This window comes from Cnephaeus nilssonii (assembly GCF_951640355.1).
Source record: "Cnephaeus nilssonii genome assembly, chromosome: 8".
Taxonomy (NCBI): Eukaryota; Metazoa; Chordata; class Mammalia; order Chiroptera; family Vespertilionidae; genus Cnephaeus; species Cnephaeus nilssonii.
In genome coordinates, this window is record NC_137079.1 from 82,620,497 (window position 1) to 82,640,142 (window position 19,646).

The 19,646-nt window shown below is 38.3% G+C and overlaps 1 protein-coding gene across 5 annotated transcripts in view; it reads left to right on the plus strand.

Moving 5' to 3' along the window:
• Positions 1-19,646, plus strand: part of DGKH (diacylglycerol kinase eta) — a 213,284-nt gene that overhangs the window by 164,466 nt on the left and 29,172 nt on the right. For all 5 annotated transcript variants that reach the window (XM_079778514.1, XM_079778512.1, XM_079778516.1 and 2 more), the window contains exons 19-25: positions 5,207-5,324; positions 6,259-6,369; positions 6,510-6,606; positions 10,529-10,636; positions 14,196-14,309; positions 14,554-14,688; positions 15,834-15,997. In XM_079778514.1, coding sequence (XP_079634640.1) covers positions 5,207-5,324; positions 6,259-6,369; positions 6,510-6,606; positions 10,529-10,636; positions 14,196-14,309; positions 14,554-14,688; positions 15,834-15,997 — 847 coding nt within the window. The remainder of the gene's footprint in view (positions 1-5,206; positions 5,325-6,258; positions 6,370-6,509; positions 6,607-10,528; positions 10,637-14,195; positions 14,310-14,553; positions 14,689-15,833; positions 15,998-19,646) is intronic.

Consider the following 19,646-nt stretch of genomic DNA (forward strand, 5'->3'; position numbering starts at 1 on the left):
AGGGACAATCTGTGGGGCGACCGGTGGGGCAATCAGGGTCCCCACTGGCACCCACCTTGGCTAGCCTGGTGCTGCCCACTTGCCAGCCTGGCCCCCCACCACCACTGCTGGTCGCCTCCCTTGGTGCCGCACGCTGACCACCCCACACTGCTGCCAGTCACCTCCCTCTGCAGGGCGACCAGTGGGGCAATCGGGGGGCCCCCTGCTGGCACCCATGTTGGCTGGCCTGGTGCCTGTGGGCTGGGGGCAGCTCCTGCATTGAGCGTCTGCCCCCTGGTGGTCATTGTGAGTCATAGCAACCGGTTGTTCCACTGTTTGGTTAATTTGTATATTAGGCTTTTATTATATAGGATATTTTTATTGATTTCAGAGAGTAAGGGAGAGGGAGAGAGAGAGATAGAAACATCACTGATGACTGAGAATCATTGACAGATTGAGCCCACAACCTAGGCATGTGCTCTAACCAGGAATGGAACTGTGACCTCGTTCATAGGTCGGCATTCAACCGCTGAGCCAAGCTGGCTGGGCTTTTTTTGCTTGTTTGTTAATCCTCACCTGAGGATTTTTTTCCTCATTGCTTTTTTAGAGAGAGGAGAAGGGGACAGGGAGGCAGAGGAAGATAAACATTGAAGTGAGAGAGACACATAGATTGGTTGCCTCCCACACATGCCCTCATTGGGGCAGGGATCGAACCTGCAACCCATGTACATGCCCTTGATTGGAAATTGAACCTGTGACCCTTTGGTCCTTGGGCCAATGTTCTAACCATTGAGAAACACTGAGCAGGGCTAAAATGTGTTCTTAAAGATAAATGTCCCTTTAGGAGATGTGCTTGGTACATTTATCAATCAGAATCCAGATCCTTAAACTTTTTGTGTATAAGAATTGCCTAGAAAGTACTAAAATGCATGTTTATGGTCCCTGCCCTGAGAAATTTTGTTTGAGTAGTTCTAGAGGGGAACCCAGGAATCTGCATTTACTAAGTATCCAAGGTAAATCCAATCTTATATTCTACTCCCTTTTAAGTATCTTTACAGGTTTCCTTTTAGTTTTAAGCCACAGTCTCTCTGCAGTTATTTCTGGATTAGAAATATTGTTTAATTTGGAGCATCTGAGAAATCTATTCCAGACCTGACAAGATGAATTTATTTTGGAATTAGGTTTGTACTAGTAACCAAAGAACTTGTGCAGCAGACGAGGGCGAAAAGGCAGATCTCAGAGGCCTTCTTAAGTGCCACCTATTTCAATTAATGAAAATCTCCAGATGCATTCCAGAGTAGATTGGAACCCAGGTTACATCCTGAAATATAGCACACCATTGTGTCTTCTATAAGTTGTTTCTAAAGATGAATAACAATCCTCTCTAATAAAATGGTAATATGCAAATTAACCATCACTCTGCTGCATAAACCACGCCACCAGCCAAGCCACGCCCACCAGCCAATCAGGGCGTGTATGCAAATTAACCCCAATCCAAGATGGCTACAGCCACAGAGAGCAAGGTTTCCCAGGTAACAGAGCAAGCCAAGCTTTCCATAGCCGTTGCAGGCCTAAGCCTCCACTCAAGCTACAAAGTTTCAATTATAGAAGGTAAACAAATTCAAACAAATGGCGGCAGAATGGAGCTTGAGAGAGCAGGCCAGGGTTGCTGGCGGCAACAGGGGAAGCAAAGCTTTCCGCACACCCTGTCCGGGCCCACCCGCTTAAGGCTACAAAGTTTCAATTGTAGAAGGTGAATTAACTGCCACAGAAATGGCTGCCGCCCCGGAGGGAGCAGCAGGCTTGGCTCCGCTCCAGGCTACAAAGTTTCAATTGTAGAAGGAAAATAAATTCCAGATACCAGGGCCTCCCCTTGGGTTGCCAAGGGGCGTGGCCGGCCTGCAAACCACCACAGGCCTCTCGCTCAGGCCGCTCCACGCCCCAAGGGAACCCCACCCAAATCCGGGACACCCTTCAGGGCAAACCAGCTGGCCCCCACCCGTGCACCAGGCCTCTATCCTATCTAATAAAAGAGTAATACACAGATTGGTCATCACTGCAACACACAATATAGCTGCCCCCGTGTGGTCAAAGATCCTGCCCCCATGTGGACACAAGATGGCCACTACAAGATGGCCAGCAGGAGAGGGCAGTTGGGAGGCACCCGGCCTGCAAGGGAGGGCAGTTGAGAGGGACCAGGCTTGCAAGGGAGGGCAGTTGGAGGTGATCAACCCTGCAGGAGAGGGCAGTTAGGGGTGACCAGGCTGGCAGAGGAGGGAAGTTGGGGGCAAACAGGCTGGTAGGGGAGCAGTTAAGCATCAACCAGGCTGGCAGCGGAGTGGTTAGGGGGTGATCAGGCTGGCAGGCAGAAGCGGTTAGGGGCAATCAGGAAGGCAGGCAGGCAAGCAGTTGGGAGCCAGCAGTCCTGGATTGTGAGAGGGATCGGGCCTAAACGGGCAGTCGGACATCCCTCCAGGAGTCCCAGATTGGAGAGGGTACAGGCTGGGCTGAGGGACAACCCCCCGCCGTGCACGAATTTCGTGCACTGGGCCTCTAGTTCAATAATAATAGTTGGAAACTTTAGTACCCCTCTTTCAGTAGTGGATAGAACAACTAGACAGTTCAAGAAGGAAATTGGAGACTTGAAAACACATAAAATGGGTAGTCAAAACATGTTTACAGAATACTCTACCCAACAATAGTAGAGTACACATTCTTTTCAAGTACATATGGAACATTCTCCAAGATATACTAAATATTAGGCCATAAAACAATTCTCAGTAAGTTTAAAAGGATGAAGTCAGACAAAGTACATTTTCTGACCACAACTGGAATGAAATTATAAACCAATAACAGAAGGAAATTTGAGAAATGCACAAATATGTGGATCAAAAGCTGTGATATATTTACACCATGGAATACTATGCAACAGTAAAAAAGAAGGGTCTCTTACCCTTTGAGACAGCATGGAGGGACCTGGAGAGTATTATGCTAAGCGAAATAAGCCAGTCAGAAAAAGGCAAGTATCACATGATCTCTCTCATATGTAGAATCTGAAGAACAAAATAAACTGATGAACACAATAGATCCAGAGATATAAAAACATAGAACAGACAGTCAAATCTTAGAGGGAAGGTGAGGTTGGGTAGGCGAGTAGAAAGAGATTAACCAAAGAACTTACATTCACATATGCATAACCCTGGACACAGACAATAGGGTGGCGAAGACCTGAGGCGGGATGTGAGTGGGGGTTAGAAGGAGTTAATGGGGAAAAAAGGGGACATCTGTAATACTTTCAACAATAAATATACATTTTAAAAAATCATAAAATATGCTTTGATATGAATGAAAACAACAATAGTATCATATGCCAAAACTTATTTGATACAGCTAAAGCAGTGCTTAGAGTAAAATTTGTACCTGTAAATGCCTATATTAAGATCTCAAAACCTAACTCTCTAACTTAATAAACTGGAAAAACAAGAAGAGCAAACTAAATTCAAAGCAGCAGTAGGAAGGAAATCAATAAATATTAGAGTAGAAATAAATTAAATTGAGTATAGAAAACAATACAGAAAAGCAATGAAACCAAAAGTTGATCTTTGAGCAGATTAACAAAATTGACAAACCTTTACACTGACCGAGAAAGTAAGATAGAAGATTCAAATTACTGAAATCAGGAATTAAAACAAGATATCACCATGGACTTCACAGAAATAGAAAGGATTATAAGGGAAAAACAAATTAGATAACCTAGATGAAATGGACAAACTCCTAGAAACACACAAACTACCAAAACTGCTTCAAGAAGAAATAGAAAATCTGAGTAGACCTTAAATAAGTAGAGAGAATGAATTTGTAAAAAAAAACTTGCTATAAAGAAAAGCCCAGACCGAAATTACTTCACTGTTGAATTTGAAAGAAGAAATAACATCGCCCTAGTTGGTTTGTCTCAGTGGATAGAGTGTCGGCCTGTGGACGGAAGGGTCCTGGGTTCAATTCCGGTCAAGGGCACATGCCTGGATTGCGGGCTCGATCCCCAGTGGGGGGTATGCAGGAGGCAGCCAGTCAATGATTCTCTTTCATTATTGATGTTTCTCTCTCTTCCTCTCTGAGATCAATTTTTAAAAAAAGAAGAAGAAATAACACCAATCCTTCACACACACTTTCAGATACTAGAAGAGGAAAAAACACTTTCCACTATTCTATGAGTCCAGTATTACCATGCTATAAAACCAAAGACATCACAAGAAAACTACAGATAAGTATCGTTCATGAATAGCAACACAAAAATCTTCAACAAAATACTAGCTAATTGAATAATCCAACAACTTTAAACAATTGAAAATCAATGTGACATACCATATTAATAAAGGACAAAAACATAATCATCTCAGTAGATACAGAAAAAGCATTTTTAAAAAAATATATTTTATTGATTTTTTTACAGAGAGGAAGGGAGAAGGATAGAGAGTTAGAAACATCAATCAGCTGCCTCCTGCACACCCCCTACTGGGGATGTGCCCGCAACCAAGGTACATGCCCCTGACCGGAATCGAACCTGGGACCTTTCAGTCCGCAGGCCGACGCTCTGTCCACTGAGCCAAACCGGTTTTGGCAGAAAAAGCATTTTTAACAAGTCAACATCATTTGAAGGTAAAAACACAACCAGGAATAGAAAGGAACTTCTTCAACCTGATAAAGAGCATCTATGAAAAACCTACAGCTGACATCATACTTAATGGTGAAAAGTGAAAGCTTTCTCTCTAAGATCAGGAACACGACAAGGATGTCTACTCTTTCCATTCTAGTCAACATTGTATATGAGGTTTTAGCTTAGGAAATTAGGGGTCCCATATTGGAGAGGGTATAGGCTGGGCTGAGGGACAACCCCCCTCTGTGCACGAATTTCGTGCACCGGGCCTCTAGTTTACTATAACAAAGGAAGTAATATTTGTTGAAGTTACAGAATTATTGGGATGGTAAATGAGAAACGGTTACCAAGAGACTCCAATGTAGGTACTCATCTGCTTCTCTTTTTTTTATCGCAACATATATATTCTGAGAAGCATCAACAGCCTTGTACCTACCAATGTCATAATTCTTAATTTTTATTGATGAGAAGAGCAGGCACTGAAGTAAACCATGCTTTGAGATTAGTCCTAAAAAGATGGACTGGCTTTTCCTTAACATGTAATCCTGTATATGCTTATTTTTCCCTGTCCAGGTTTAAGAGCAGGACTAGCTGCCTCAATTGCTGGGAGTTCTATTATCAACAAAATGTTACTAGCGAATATTGATCCTTTTGGCGCAACACCATTTATTGACCCAGATCCAGATTCAGTGTAAGCAAATACTTTAATAGATTTTGTTTTGGCTTTTCTTGTCACTCTTTGATACTAATGGTAACATTTAAAATGTATTACAATAAATATGGTTCCATGTACAAAAAGAATCGTCAGAAAATGTCAGCAGTTGATAATGATGAGCACATTGGCCCTTGTGTAATACAGTGGTTTTCATGACCTGTTCCTGAGGTGGGTTCCTTCCAGCTGTTGCCTTAGACAATAAGCCTACGGCAAAGTGAGACTCCACTCTACTCCCTTTTCTCTGGAACATTTTATTCACTGACTGCTTCATATCCATATTCGTGCTATTCCCTTCACCTCCTCTCTTCTTGGTCTTGCCAAATCTGTCATCTTCCACTTCCAGCTTCTGGGTTTAGTCATTTCAGGAAGCTTTGGCCCACATTGATCTTTTCTCAAACTCCTAATTTTTTTTGGCAGTTCAATATATCTTCCTTTTACTTCCATGTTTAATTTTGCCTTACTATATATCTCACTTCTCTAATGACAACCCTCAACAACAAGACCATATTTTAAACTCTGTACTTTCCAAAGTACCTGGAAGAATGGAATAGATCTAATAGGGTTTTGCTTATTAAGTATTTATCCATTGATAAGAGTAGGAGCAGAGGAGTCATCTGGCAAGCCCTTCCATTTGTGTGGGTAGTGGGGGCTCATGTAGGAGAGAGAACTGAGATTTTTGTTAGATAGTACAAAAGCATTGCCGTGACTCTTCCTTCACTTGGTCTTGCCCACCATCCCTTTATTTGTTACCAGCATTTACACGCATATACTGGAGTCGTGCATATTTCATGTGATTTCTGCTTAACTTTATTCTCAGGAATGGAAGCTTTAATGGTTTTAAGTGCTGTGTATAAATTATAATTGTTATGAACTGAAATTGACTTTTATGTACTTTTCCTTATTATCATAGAGATGGATATTCAGAAAAATGTGTCATGAACAATTACTTTGGGATTGGATTAGATGCAAAAATTTCATTAGAATTTAATAATAAGAGAGAGGAGCACCCTGAAAAATGCAGGTAATTTTGGTAATAGTAATAATGTTATTACATGAAGGCAATTTTACTTTGATTTCATTTATTATCTCTTTTGCTTGCTCTGCCTTTAAAGACTAAATAAATAGTAGTTACTGAAATTGCCTGCCAACATTTATTTTCAGGAGCCGAACTAAAAACTTGATGTGGTATGGAGTCCTTGGAACTCGGGAGTTATTACAGAGATCATACAAGAATTTAGAACAGAGGGTTCAGCTTGAGGTAAGTTTATCTTGAAGTAAAGATATTTCAGGTTATCTTACTTAGAAAAATGATTGTATTTGTGAAGTGTATTTGGCCAAAATTCCTCTTGATTAGTGTTTAAACACTTGAGGGGGAAAAATGGAAGTAGTTACCAACTTTCTACTAAGGAGATATAGACATTGGATATGAGTGACACAATTATCGTAATCATTAGCTCCTGAAATTTGTATGCTGCTGTGGAGTCATGGGACCCTGTAAACAGGTGGAGCCATGGAAGTATATTTATAGGATAGATTTAATGGATTTCCTCATTTAAATTTCCAAATTTTGACCCAATCCTATAATGCCTGAAGTTGCACAAATCCCTGATAATTTTATTGTAAATAGAATGTTTTAACATAAATGTCTTTTTTGTTCCAATTATTTCTAACAAGTTAGTAAATAAGCATTTACGTTTTTTAGTATTTTTTCACTAGTTTAAATAGGAAATTAAGGTCAGCAGAAGTTATTTAATCTCCTCCAGTAACAGGAAAAGGAAGGTTAGGGTCATGTCATGGCTCTGAAAAGTAATTTCTGTGACTTTTTTCTTTTACCCTTGGTCCAGGGATCACTGTTTATGCTGATAGGCATTTCATTTCTATCTAGTATCTTTTTATAACCAAATATTTCTAATGAAAGTATATCTGACATACCAAAAAGTGAGCAAATCTTACACCTGCCGATCAATGAATTAAACAGAGGATTATTATTGTGTTATCTTAACTCTGGAATGTGGACTAGTGAGTGCCTGGCTCAATTCTTACCAACTAGATGTTCTAGTAAAGATAAGCTTCTTATACTTTCTACTCTAGAGCACTGACTACTTGATCAACTATCTTGATTTATCAATGCTTATAAAGATAGATGTTACTCACTGAAAAGGTGAAGAATCTGGAAGGCTTACTAGTACACTAGCAAATATTGTCCTGACAGCCCATCCCCAGATCAACTTGGGTTCTCTCCTCTGCATTGTACTGTAGTCACTCATTTTCTTATCCATATCCTCTAGTTGGCCACACTCTTTAAGGTCAGGTAGGAAGTTGTATTCCTCTTTGTTATCCCCAGTGTCTTGCACAATTCCTGGCCCTGTCTTGAGGGAGAAACAGAGGTAAATAATCATTTTACCATAATTTGGTAAGTACTGTGAACTATCTGGAATCAGAAGGGCTTGATTGCCTTAATTCCTTTAGCTCTTCAGAAATAGTATTTCTAACCTTTTCTACTGGTGGTCCAGATTTAGAGCAAAACCATCTTCCTTGCCCTAGCTGGTTTGGCTCAGTAGATAGAGCATCGGCCTGTGGACTGAAGGGTCCCAGGTTCGATTCTGGGCAAGGGCACATGCCTAGTTTGCGGACTTGATCCCCAGTGGGGGGCATGCAGGAGGCAGCCAATCAATGATTCTCTCTCATCGTTGATGTTTCTATCTCTCTCTCCCTCTCTCTTCCTCTCTGAAATCAATAAAAATATTTTTAAAAAAAATCTCCTTACACAGCTGCATTTTACACTCCATTTAACATGGGTTTTAACCCTTTTTGAGCTGTGGCATGCTGTTGAAACCATGGACCTCCTCTGAGAATATTGTTTTTAAATGCATTATGTAAAATACATAGACTTAAAAAAGAAACCATTAACATGGAAATAAATTAATGAAATATTTTAAACTATTAGAGAGTATGTTAAATTAAGCAATTTAAATAGAACTTCCTTCTGAAGATGAGATGTTAATTTTTTTCATACCATGTATCCAAATAAAGTGTATTCATTTCTAAATCTTTAAAACTGCTCTGAATTTTTTCATTTAAACTAAAAAAAAAACTCAGTTCACCCATTTCTTCCATCCCCCACCCCCTGCCTCTTGGCAACCACCAATCTTTTCTCTGTATTTATAAGCTTTTATTTTTTTAGATTCTATATCTAAGATTATATGGTATTCTGAGTTATTTTGAATGGTTGAATCTAATGAAAAAAATAAACTGTTGAACAAAATAGATCCAGAGACAGAAGCATGGAACAGACTGTGGAATCTCAGAGGGAAGGCAGGAGTGGGTTGGTGGGTGGGAAGAGATCAACGAAAATACTTGTATGCATATATGCATAACCCATGGACACAGGCTATAGGGTGGTGGAGGCCTGGGACGTGGGGCAGGGGTGGGGTCAATGGGAAAATAGGGGACATATGTAATACTTTCAACAATAAAGATCTAAAAAATAAAAGTAACACTTACAGGCTTTGTACTCCAGAGATATAAAACTTCTAATTTGGAACAGGTTGACTTTCTCTCAAACTATTATTGTCAAAATTCTTTGTGAATCAGCCAATAAATAGCATATCCCAGCAATGGTGAAGCTACTTCCAATTTGAGTTGGTGGACAGTTATTCAAAGGAGTGCCAGAAAGATCCCTTAGTGGTATTTCAATGTTTACAGAGTAAGACCAATATTCCTTAAGTTGATATTCAGTGCTTTTCACAGTTGTATACCTCTCAGGACTTACTTTATATCTCTATTAATTTTTAATCCCCTGCTCAAGAAAATAAAGTTAATCTTGAAAACTCCAGGAAATCATGTTTTTATGCACTTTGTTCATGCTCTTCCTTTTCTTATCCCTTCACTGATCTAACTCTGGATAAAGCCTTTTGAAAATTATCTACCAGTTGTCATTTTCCTCCTTCTTCCTTAAAGAAATGGAAATAATAGAGTCTACTGAGGTTGTTTTCAAAGGAAAATGAGATAATGTTTTTAAATAACATATAACAGGAATTATGTAATACTACCTTAAGTTTTCCCTCATATTTTAAATTATATGTCCTGGATTTTAGCTGTGAAGAAGTGTCTAAAACCAGGCTGCCATTAAATAAAACAGACTAGAATATTGGACGAACTATAGCACTCTTAGAAACTGAAAAAGGTCTATGATACTGAGAGGAGTAAAGCAAGCAAGGCTCATTTGTCTTAAAGATTGAGATAATTTTTATTGAACTTTAAATGCAATTTTTGTAAAGTTATATTAATTATTTTAGTGTTAACATAATAATTACATAATGAAAATATAGCATGTATATTAAGTATGACATCTTCAAACTAAACTCTTCTTTTAAAATGAAGGCTATTCAGTAAGGATTTATTCATGTCATGTATAATTGATATTTTTTTCTTATTTAAGTGATCATTTCCTTTTCATCTAAGTGATGACTTAGAAGGCATGGAGTATAAGATACTTCTTGACATACATGTGTGTTTTGGTTTTGGTTCTGACCAGTTAAAAAACTCAGTTTTGAGTTTAACCAGTTAACAGTCAGTTACAGAGCACCAGCAAATTACCGGGAGCTGTGAGATGTGCTAGATGAAATGGTTAGGACCCTCACAGCAGCCGCTTTCAAAGGAAAGCTTAATATACATACAAAGATGATCGATAATAATAAAGGTGTAATATGCTAATTAGACCGGATGTCCTTCTGGATGAAACCTGGGCCAGAGGGAAGCCTGGGTCCCGGGTGCCAGAGGGAAGCTAGTGCCGGCAGCCAGGGGAAGGAAGGCCTACTCTTGCACGAATTCCATGCATCGGGCCTCTAGTGATACTATAAGTGAGAATATCATAACTGACCTGAAAAAAATAACCTCTAGATAAGTATTGATTGATTTTGGTTAAAAGAAGAGGTAAAACTTTTTTGTTTGTTTGTTTAGTTTGGTTTTCTGTAAAACCTTGTGCTACAGTTATGTACACTTTCAATTTTTTAAATTAAAATCAAAGACCATAAAAGTAATGTTAGGAATATATTTACAGGGAAACAAACATTACCAACACACTTTCCGCCATCATCCTTTGTCTTTGGTATACTACTGGCTTCCAAACTAGTGGTTTTTCCTCTTCTTATCTAACTTCTAAGCTTTTTCCCTTGCAGTGTGATGGACAGTATATTCCTCTCCCCAGTCTGCAAGGAATAGCAGTATTGAACATTCCCAGCTATGCCGGAGGCACTAACTTTTGGGGTGGAACTAAAGAGGACGATGTAAGTATTTCTTTGCTCTTTCCAGATTCTAGAGGCTGCCCATGTTCCTTGGCTTGTGGCCCCTTTCTGTCCTCAGAGACAATACGGACAGCTTGAGTCTTTCTCACATTGCGTCTTTCTGATCTCCTCTTCTGCCTCCCTCTTCTACTTTAAATGACCTTTGTGATTACATTGGGCCTACCCACATCATCTAGGATAATCTCCCCATTTTAGGATCCCTAATTTAATCACATCTGCAAAGTCTCTTTTGCCATGTGAGGTAACATTCACAGGTTTTGGGAATTAGGACAGAAACATTTTGGGGTTGGAGGGGGGACATTATTCTATCTACCAAAATACCTTTCTGTACTTTTAGTTTTCTAAATTTATGTGATATATTTTTTTTAATTTTAGAAATGCCATTGAGGTTGAGTGCTATTTTTTTTTTAATTTCTTTATTGATTAAGGTATCACATATTTGTCCTCGTCCCCCCATTCCCATCCCACACCCCTCCCCACACATGCCCCCACCCCCCTGTTGTCCTTAACCGCTGGTTAGGCTCATATGCCTGCACGCAAGTCCTTTGGTTGATCTCCCCCTTTACCCCCATCCTTCCCTACCCTCCCCCTGAGGCCCGACAGTCTGATCCATGCCTCCTTGTTTCTGGGTCTGTTCTTGTTCATCAGTCTATGTTGTTCATTATTTCCCCTAGATGAGTGAGATCATGTGCTATTAGAAATACACTTATAAGAACTGAAAATGAGACAAGCAATAATGGTTATGGTGACAGGCAAATGAATCAGTGTGTAGTGAGTTTCTTTCTGGGCCAACAGTTCTTTTGAGACCCAATTTCAATGTCCAACAGTTCCTTATGTGTACATGTCAGCACTGACATTTCAGTTCTGGATGGTGGACAAATGGTGGTAATGCAGGTCCGACTCTGTCCGGTTTGGTCCTGGGCAATCTGCAGTGATGCACAGCTGCTAACTGCTAGTATGGGAAGGCCACATCAGCGTCTTCTGTCTCTGGACTGCTTCTCTTCTGTCTTCATGGCTGGAGTAGTCCTGTCGATTCCTCTCTTGCTGGAATCCACATGGTCTCGGAGTTGTTTTCTGAAAATATACAAACATATTCTCGACCAAAGGTTAATAAAGGAATATTTTCTATAAATTTGACTGGGGATCCTTTTTCAATTTTTGCCCAAATGATTTTCCTCTGGCTTGTTTTGTCACCTTGTGTGTTTTTCATGGGTGTCTTGCTTTTAGCCTTACAATTAATTTTCTAAAGTATTAATTTTCTAGATGTAATTTACTTACAGGATATTTTTCCTTACATGATATTCCTCTACTATCCCCTCCTTTTTTGATTTAAATGTTAGGAGGCTTTTGAAAATTTTATAATGTATAGTTTCCTATATTAAAAAAGAAAAAACACACAAACTAACAAAGGTAATTGTTCGAAAAATAATTTTAAAAAGCGAGGACACAATTATTAAAGTATATATAAAATAAAAATGAGAAGTGTTATCACTATCTTTGTTTGAAGAGTCACATACATTCAATAATAGGCCCTTTGCTTTGAGGCTTATGATATAACAGTTCCACTGACCCATTTTCTCAGAGCTATTAAAGTATAAATATATTGGAATGAATTTGTAATATTTACAATGTGAATATATTCACTTCCTATCTACCTAATAAAAGAGTAATTAAAGTATAAATATATTGGAAAGAATTTGTAATATTTACAATGTGAATATATTCACTTCCTATCTACCTAATAGGAAGTGAATATATTCAGGAATGCAGGAATTAAAGTATAAATATATTGGAAAGAATTTGTAATATTTACAATGTGAATATATTCACTTCCTATCTACCTAATAAAAGAGTAACATGCTAATTGACCATACCTTCGCGATGCCCACCAGCCAATCAGGCGTGAGTATGCAAATTAACCCAACAAATATGGCGGGCTAATTTGCATATGCAGGCGCCGAGCAGCCGGGGACGGGGCGGGACACTTGTGTCGTCGCCATGGCGATGACGCAGGCGGTCAACACCACCCCAGCCGCTCCAGGCCTCTGGGCAGCGTGGGAAGGCAGAAAGGCGGCTCCGGCCAGAGTGGAGGCAGTGCAGGCAGCCAGGGGAATGAAGGCCCATTCTTGCACAAATCTTCATTCGTACATCAGGCCATTTATAAAAACTAACATGAGCAGTCAGTTTATTGTCAGCCTGTCACTACTCTTTTTTTGTTTGTTTGTTTGTTTGTTAATCCTCACCTGAGGATATTTTCCCATTGATTTTTCAGAGAGAGTGGAAGGGAAGGGGAAGAGAGAGAGAGAGAGAGAGACATCAATGTGAGAGAGACACATTGATTGTTTGCCTCCTGCATGAGCCCTGCCAGGGCTGGGGATCGAACATGCAACCCAGGTATGTGCCCTTGACCAGAATTGAACCAGAGACCCTTTGGTGAGCGGCACTCTAACCACTGAGCCACTCCACCAGAGCAGCCTGTCACTACTCTTAAATACTTTAAAGGGAAGAAATTAGTGAGATTAAGATGAATAAAGCTGCCCAGTCAGCGTGGCTTAATGGTTGAGCATAGACCTATGAACCAGGAGGTCGCAGTTCAATTCCCAGTCAGGGCATGTGCCTGCCTGGGTTGTGGACTCCATCCCCAGTGTGGGTCGTGCAGGAGGCAGCTGATCAATGATTCTCTCTCATCATGAATATATCTATCTCTCTCTCCCTCTCCCTTCCTCTCTGAAATCAATAAAAATATACTTTTAAAAAACGAGGCAGTCTGATGACAAAAGCGATAATTATCAGTGTTCACAAATTTGTGTCCTGATAGTTTCGGTGAAAGCTTTAATTCGAACACTACTTTATACTGAATTTTTTTCCCAGAGGTTTAATTATTTATGATATAGTAAAGGAGAGTAAAAGGGATAAAGTAATATAGGTGAAATTTAAAATTTTAGGTTAAATTAATTTTGTGAAAATCCAGTTAACATCAAAGCAACTTAAGCCTTACATGAATTTTATCCCTTGAGGTTTCCTGTCCATGTTCTCAAATGCCCTAAAGAGTTGTTATATTAATACAGAAAGCACATATACATATTGCTTGTAACACCTTGAAAGATTTCCCTTAAAGCATACCAAGTGAACTGGATCATAATCTTCGTGTTCATTAGCTTTAACCTTATGAAATCTATATCCCCTTTTGGTTGTGGTTTTTTTTTTAGGTTTCTTAAAACTGCAGGCATCATTTTGTCAAGACATTTGAGTTATGTATGAACAGATATTTAATACATTTTATACCAAGATGAATTATGAGGAGCATGAGTATTATGTCATGTGGGTCTTAAAACCTATTTTTATTATGTTTGTTTGTTTTAAGACATCTTCAGTGATATCTTTGTCCTTGGGTTATCATTTCCTACTAATACTTAATTTTCTTAGTATTTTTATAATTTTTTAAATCTATGTATATTACAGAGTTTACATTGCTTGATGTGCCACTTAACTTAAACCTTAATTTTTATTAGTGGAAGTGTAATGTAGTGTTCCCTTTCAGATATTTGCTGCACCATCATTTGATGACAAGATCCTGGAAGTCGTTGCAATATTTGATAGTGTACAAATGGCGGTTTCAAGGGTCATTAAACTACAGCATCATCGAATAGCCCAGGTTTGTTTTTCTAATCGAATCTGACTTTACTACTTGGGACACTGGGGAGGCTATTTCAGATGACTCCTACACTGTATATTCATTTTAAAATACTGACTTTCTTGTCATGTCAGTTGTTACTATGTCATCATAAGTAGAAAATTATAACATACCATTCCACAGTATGGACTAAAGTTCAAGCTTGAATGTGGATTTTCAGTTTCTCAGGATGATTTGTATTCTAAAATGACTTGTTTTATTTCAGTGCCGTACAGTAAAAATCACTATATTTGGTGATGAGGGAGTCCCAGTGCAGGTGGATGGTGAAGCATGGGTTCAGCCTCCAGGGATTATCAAAATTGTGCACAAAAACAGAGCTCAGATGCTAACAAGGGACAGGGTATGTAACCAAAAACATTCCTCCAGACTTTTATTAAGCCTTCTAAAAATGTCTTAAATTATCACAAAAAAATAGAAATCAAGGGAAAAGGTTGAAATTGCCTTTTAAATCTGACATTTAAGTCATTGTGGTTTTAAATATGAACAAATATTTTAATTTTTTTAAAAAGTTAATAGATTTTTTTTTTAGGTTCACAGAAAAATTGAACAGAAAGTACAGAAAATTTTAATTCTATTCCCACAGACCTCATCACCTGGACAAGCAAATAAATGCCTCTATTATTATTGCATTTTGTATTAGCACGTTTATTACAATTGATTAGCCAATATTGATATATTATTATTAATTCAAGTCTTTTAGTTTACATTACTGTTTGCTGTTCATTCTGTAGGTTTTGACAAATGTATAATCACTGGTATTCACCATGACAGGATGATACATAGTAGTTTCACTGCCCTAAAAATTACTTGTACTCCACATTCCCATCCCTCCCTCTCTTACCCCAGCCCCTGGAAACCACCAATATTTATACTATCTCCATAGTTTTGCCTTTTCTAGAATATGCATTTTCATTTATTTATTTTTAAAATATGTTTTTATTGATTTTAGAGAGAGGAAAAGAGAGGGAGGGAGAGAGAGAGAATCATCAATGAGAGCGAAACATCAACATCGATTGGCTGCCTCCTGCATGCCCTCTGCTGGGAATGGAGCCTGCAAACCAGTCATGTGCCCTGACTGGGGAATCGAACCATTGACCTCTTGGTGCATGGGTCAGTGCTCAACCACTGAGCCACACCAGCTGGGCAAGAATATGCATTTTTAATTAAAGTCATACACATAACAAATAAGACTGCCAATGTTTATCTTATCTGTTATACATTGATAATAAAAAAAAAGATTGAAGCTATCTTTTTTTAACATTTTAGTAACATGTTTATCATCAACAATTACATTACTTTTCATTTATTGTGATATGCTGGAAAATTTTAAAGTGTGTTTTTTATACTTATGATTTAGTATTTAATGATGTGTTAGATTAGGAAAAAACCAATAGAAGTTTCAAAGTCATAATATCTAAATACACATTTATTTGGGTTTGTGAGGCTCTAAACTAATAGTTCATTGTAATATTGATTTTTAAATAGGCTTTTGAAAGCACTCTAAAATCTTGGGAAGATAAGCAGAAGTGTGATTCTGGTAAACCAGTTATTCGAACCCATTTGTACATCCAACATGCTGTTGACTTGGCAACGGAGGAGGTGTCTCAGATGCAGCTGTGCTCCCAGGCTGCGGAGGAGCTCATTACGAGGTAGGGTGGTCCTGCTGGCTTTTGGGCTATGAGAACTCTGGTCGTGGCCAGTTTTGTTTTATTAGTCCTAATGCATCATTTCATATATTTGGGGTATCTAACAGATGCATTTCCTCTCTTTCTTCATTTTCTGCCCCAGTACTTGCTGCTCTCCTTCATCAGATCCCCTCCAACACATAAGCTTACACCTCTGTTCTCTTGGACTCTGAACAGGTCTTGCACTTCTTGAAACACATGGAGAGCTTGCCTAATGTACCCAGCACACAGTACTCTTTGTTATCGTTTATTTCCCCAATTTATACGCAATCTTTACTGACATATATTGCCTTATAATTAATTATTGATTAAATGTTGATGGAATGTAGAAAGAAATAGAAACATTGCTCCCAAGGAGAGTCGGGGTGGGGGGTGGAGGGGATGGGAAGAGCCCGAGAATCAGTTTCCAAAGATTGAGAGACCGCACAGAAATTAATTTTAGTAGACAGAAAGGGAAAAGATAGAAATAACAAGTTCTGTGAGGGTAAGACATAAAATCACCAAGACCAGGAGTAACCTTCAGAGGGAAGGAGGCACCACGGACAGTGGGGATAAGTAAGAGCTGCCTTACCAGGTCACTGTGAATATTGAATGAGACGCACCATGTACAGTGCTTATTAACACATCATGTCTGGCACATGTTGTGTTCTCTGAATGGTAGCTATTATGTTCTTCCCACACCTTCATCTGGACACGATTACAATGTTGAAAAAGAAAAGAAGGAAAACAGAGCTCAGTGGTACTAGAGGCTTACTTGCCCCCTTTCCCTCCCTCCTACCCACTGTCTGCTTCCCGCCCCCTTATTCCTTATTCTCCTCTTTAACTATTTCTCAGACACCTAGAATGTGCTTGATGCTAGAGATACTGAGAAAAAGATATACACTCCCTACTGCTAGAAACCAAAATTCAAAATTAGAATAAAGTATGATAACTGCCAGATACTGAGTTGCTTAGAAAGAATGTAGGGAAAATGAATATTGAGTCAGCTAAATTCACATGACTGTATTTTTGTACATTTAGATTCTTATCCACAGAGATATTAGTTTTAGAGTAAATACTTCTCTTTTAGATACTATGGACCTTACATCTATGGACTCCAATTTACAGTTTACCCCCCAGATTTATCAAGCTATAATTAACATAAAAATTATATATATTTAAGGTGTACAATGTGATGATTTGATATACATTAACACTGTTTACCACAATCAAGTAATTGATACATAATATAAAAAACAGTATGGAGGTTCCTCAAAAATTTAAAAATAGAACTATATCATTTTCTTGAAACCAAAATATACTTCCTATATTATCATCCTGTCAAACAACCAAATAACCTTATCAAAAAAGGAAATACACCTTGGCCAGACTTGGTTTTGGTCAACCTAATTTGTTCCCCATCTGTTTTTTAAAATTTTGCAAAAGGTGAAAATCAGGCACACTAGTCAATTTGAATATTGAATGAATAAATTTATAGTGACCTCAGCATTCTCACCAATAACCTTGGGAAATCATAGAGATCAGAATAGAGATGAGTAAGTGTTATTCATTTCATTCAAATAAAAATAAATTTTTTCATTCGATATTCAACAAATAATTTGAACATGTTCTGTGTGCCAGGCACCAATTTAGTCACTGGGAATGCCAAGGTGACTGTGTTGCAGTCCCTCTTTTTAATTTGCTGGCAGAGTAGTAGAAGGGAGAAGTGTGGCTGAAGTGTTATCACAGGTCACACAGTAGGTGCTGTGGTCACATAAAGGAGGCCAGAGGCAGTGAGGGAGGCTGCCTAGAGGAAGTGACCTCTCAGCTGAGTCTTGAAAGAAGGAAATGATGGATTGAGGCAGGAGAGATGGAAAGGAGAAGAGCAATTTAAGGTAGATTGGGATCTAAAATTGGTACATTGGTGTGAATTAGGATGACCCTAAGGTTTCTAGTGAAAGGCTGGATGGATTATGTTGCCTTTGATAAAGCCATAGTATTCAGGAAGAGAAGCAGATTTTGAGAGAAAAATGATGGGTGAGTTCCCATATTAGGCTAAGAGAATTTCAATTACATTAGAAATATCTAGGAGGAGATTCAGTCAGCAGTTGGGAATGGTGATCTGAAGTTGATTTGCCTCTTTCTCTTTCTTTGAAAATTAGAATAACATTTACTCATCTCTATTCAAATCAATAACTTGTTCTTTATGATTTCTCAAGGTTATTGGTAAGAATGCTGAGGTGACATTTCCAAGTTCTTTTAGACCGTGGATATCAATTGTATGGTCCTTAATAATTAACTTAATTTCCTTTACTCTTTTTTTTGTGTGTGTGTGTGTGTTCACTTACTTTAATAACACTACATTTACCATGTTATCACCATGGAATGTAATTCAGGTTAGAATTTCACAAATGCAATAAAGCCTTCTGTAGTACACCAGAGTTTTTGTATAATGTCTTTCCAGAGCTTGGTCTTAAATCAGTCACCATTTCCATTATAGATAATTTGTTTAGTTTAACATTTATGATTCTTACAGAGAAAATGAACATACAGCAAATATTTAAAAACTGTTTTTCATTACCTTTGTGTTAGCACTTAAAATACATATATCTATTTCAAGGTGACATTTAAAAATGATTCGAATATAACAGCAGCAAAAATATAATTCTGCAATTAGAAAAGAGCTAAACTGGGATCCATAATTATTTTACATTTACAAGTGTGACTCTAAAATAAATACTACCTTCTAGCAGCTGTTATCAGCATGTTAGGTTTGGTTTAAACACACACACATTCAGTTGTGGGGGTTTGTTTAGAGGATTTGTCCAGTGGTGATAGTGGGGTATTAAAGTCTCCTACTATGATTGTGTTGCTATTAATCTCTCCCTTGATATCCTCCAGGAGTTTTTTTATGTATTTGGGTGCTCCTATATTGGGAGCGTATATGTTTACCAGAATTATTTCTTCTTGTTGGATTTCTCCCTTTAGTATTATGAAGTGGCCTTCCTTATCTCTTATTATGGCATTTACTTTGAGGTCTATTTTGTCAGATATAAGTATTGCTACCCCAGCTTTTTTTTCATTTCCATTTGCCTGAAAGATATTTTTCCATCCCTTCACTTTCAATCTGTGTGAGTCTCTTGTTCTGAGGTGGGTCTCTTGTAGACAGCATATATATGGGTCGTGTTTTTTTATCCATTCAGCTACTCGATGTCTTTTGATTGGAGCATTTAGTCCGTTTACATTTAAAGTTATTACTGAAAGGTATTTGTTTGCAGTCATATCTATTTTTGTGTCTGTATTCCTTCTTACCTGTTTATTTCTTCTTTTTACAGTATTCCCTTTAGCAATTCTTGCATTGCTGGTTTGGTGGTGATAAACTCCCTGAGGCTTTTTTTGTCTGCAAAGCTCCTGATTTCCCCTTCAATTTTGATTGATAGTCTTGCTGGATATAGTATTCTTGGATTCAGTCCTTTGCTTTGCAACACTTTGTATACCTCCTTCCATTCACTTCTAGCTTGTTGTGTTTCTGATGAGTAATCATTTGACAATCTGATGGGTGTTCCTTTGTAGGTAACTCTCTGTCTCTCTCTTGCCGCCTTTAGGATTCTCTCTTTATCATTTATATTTGCCA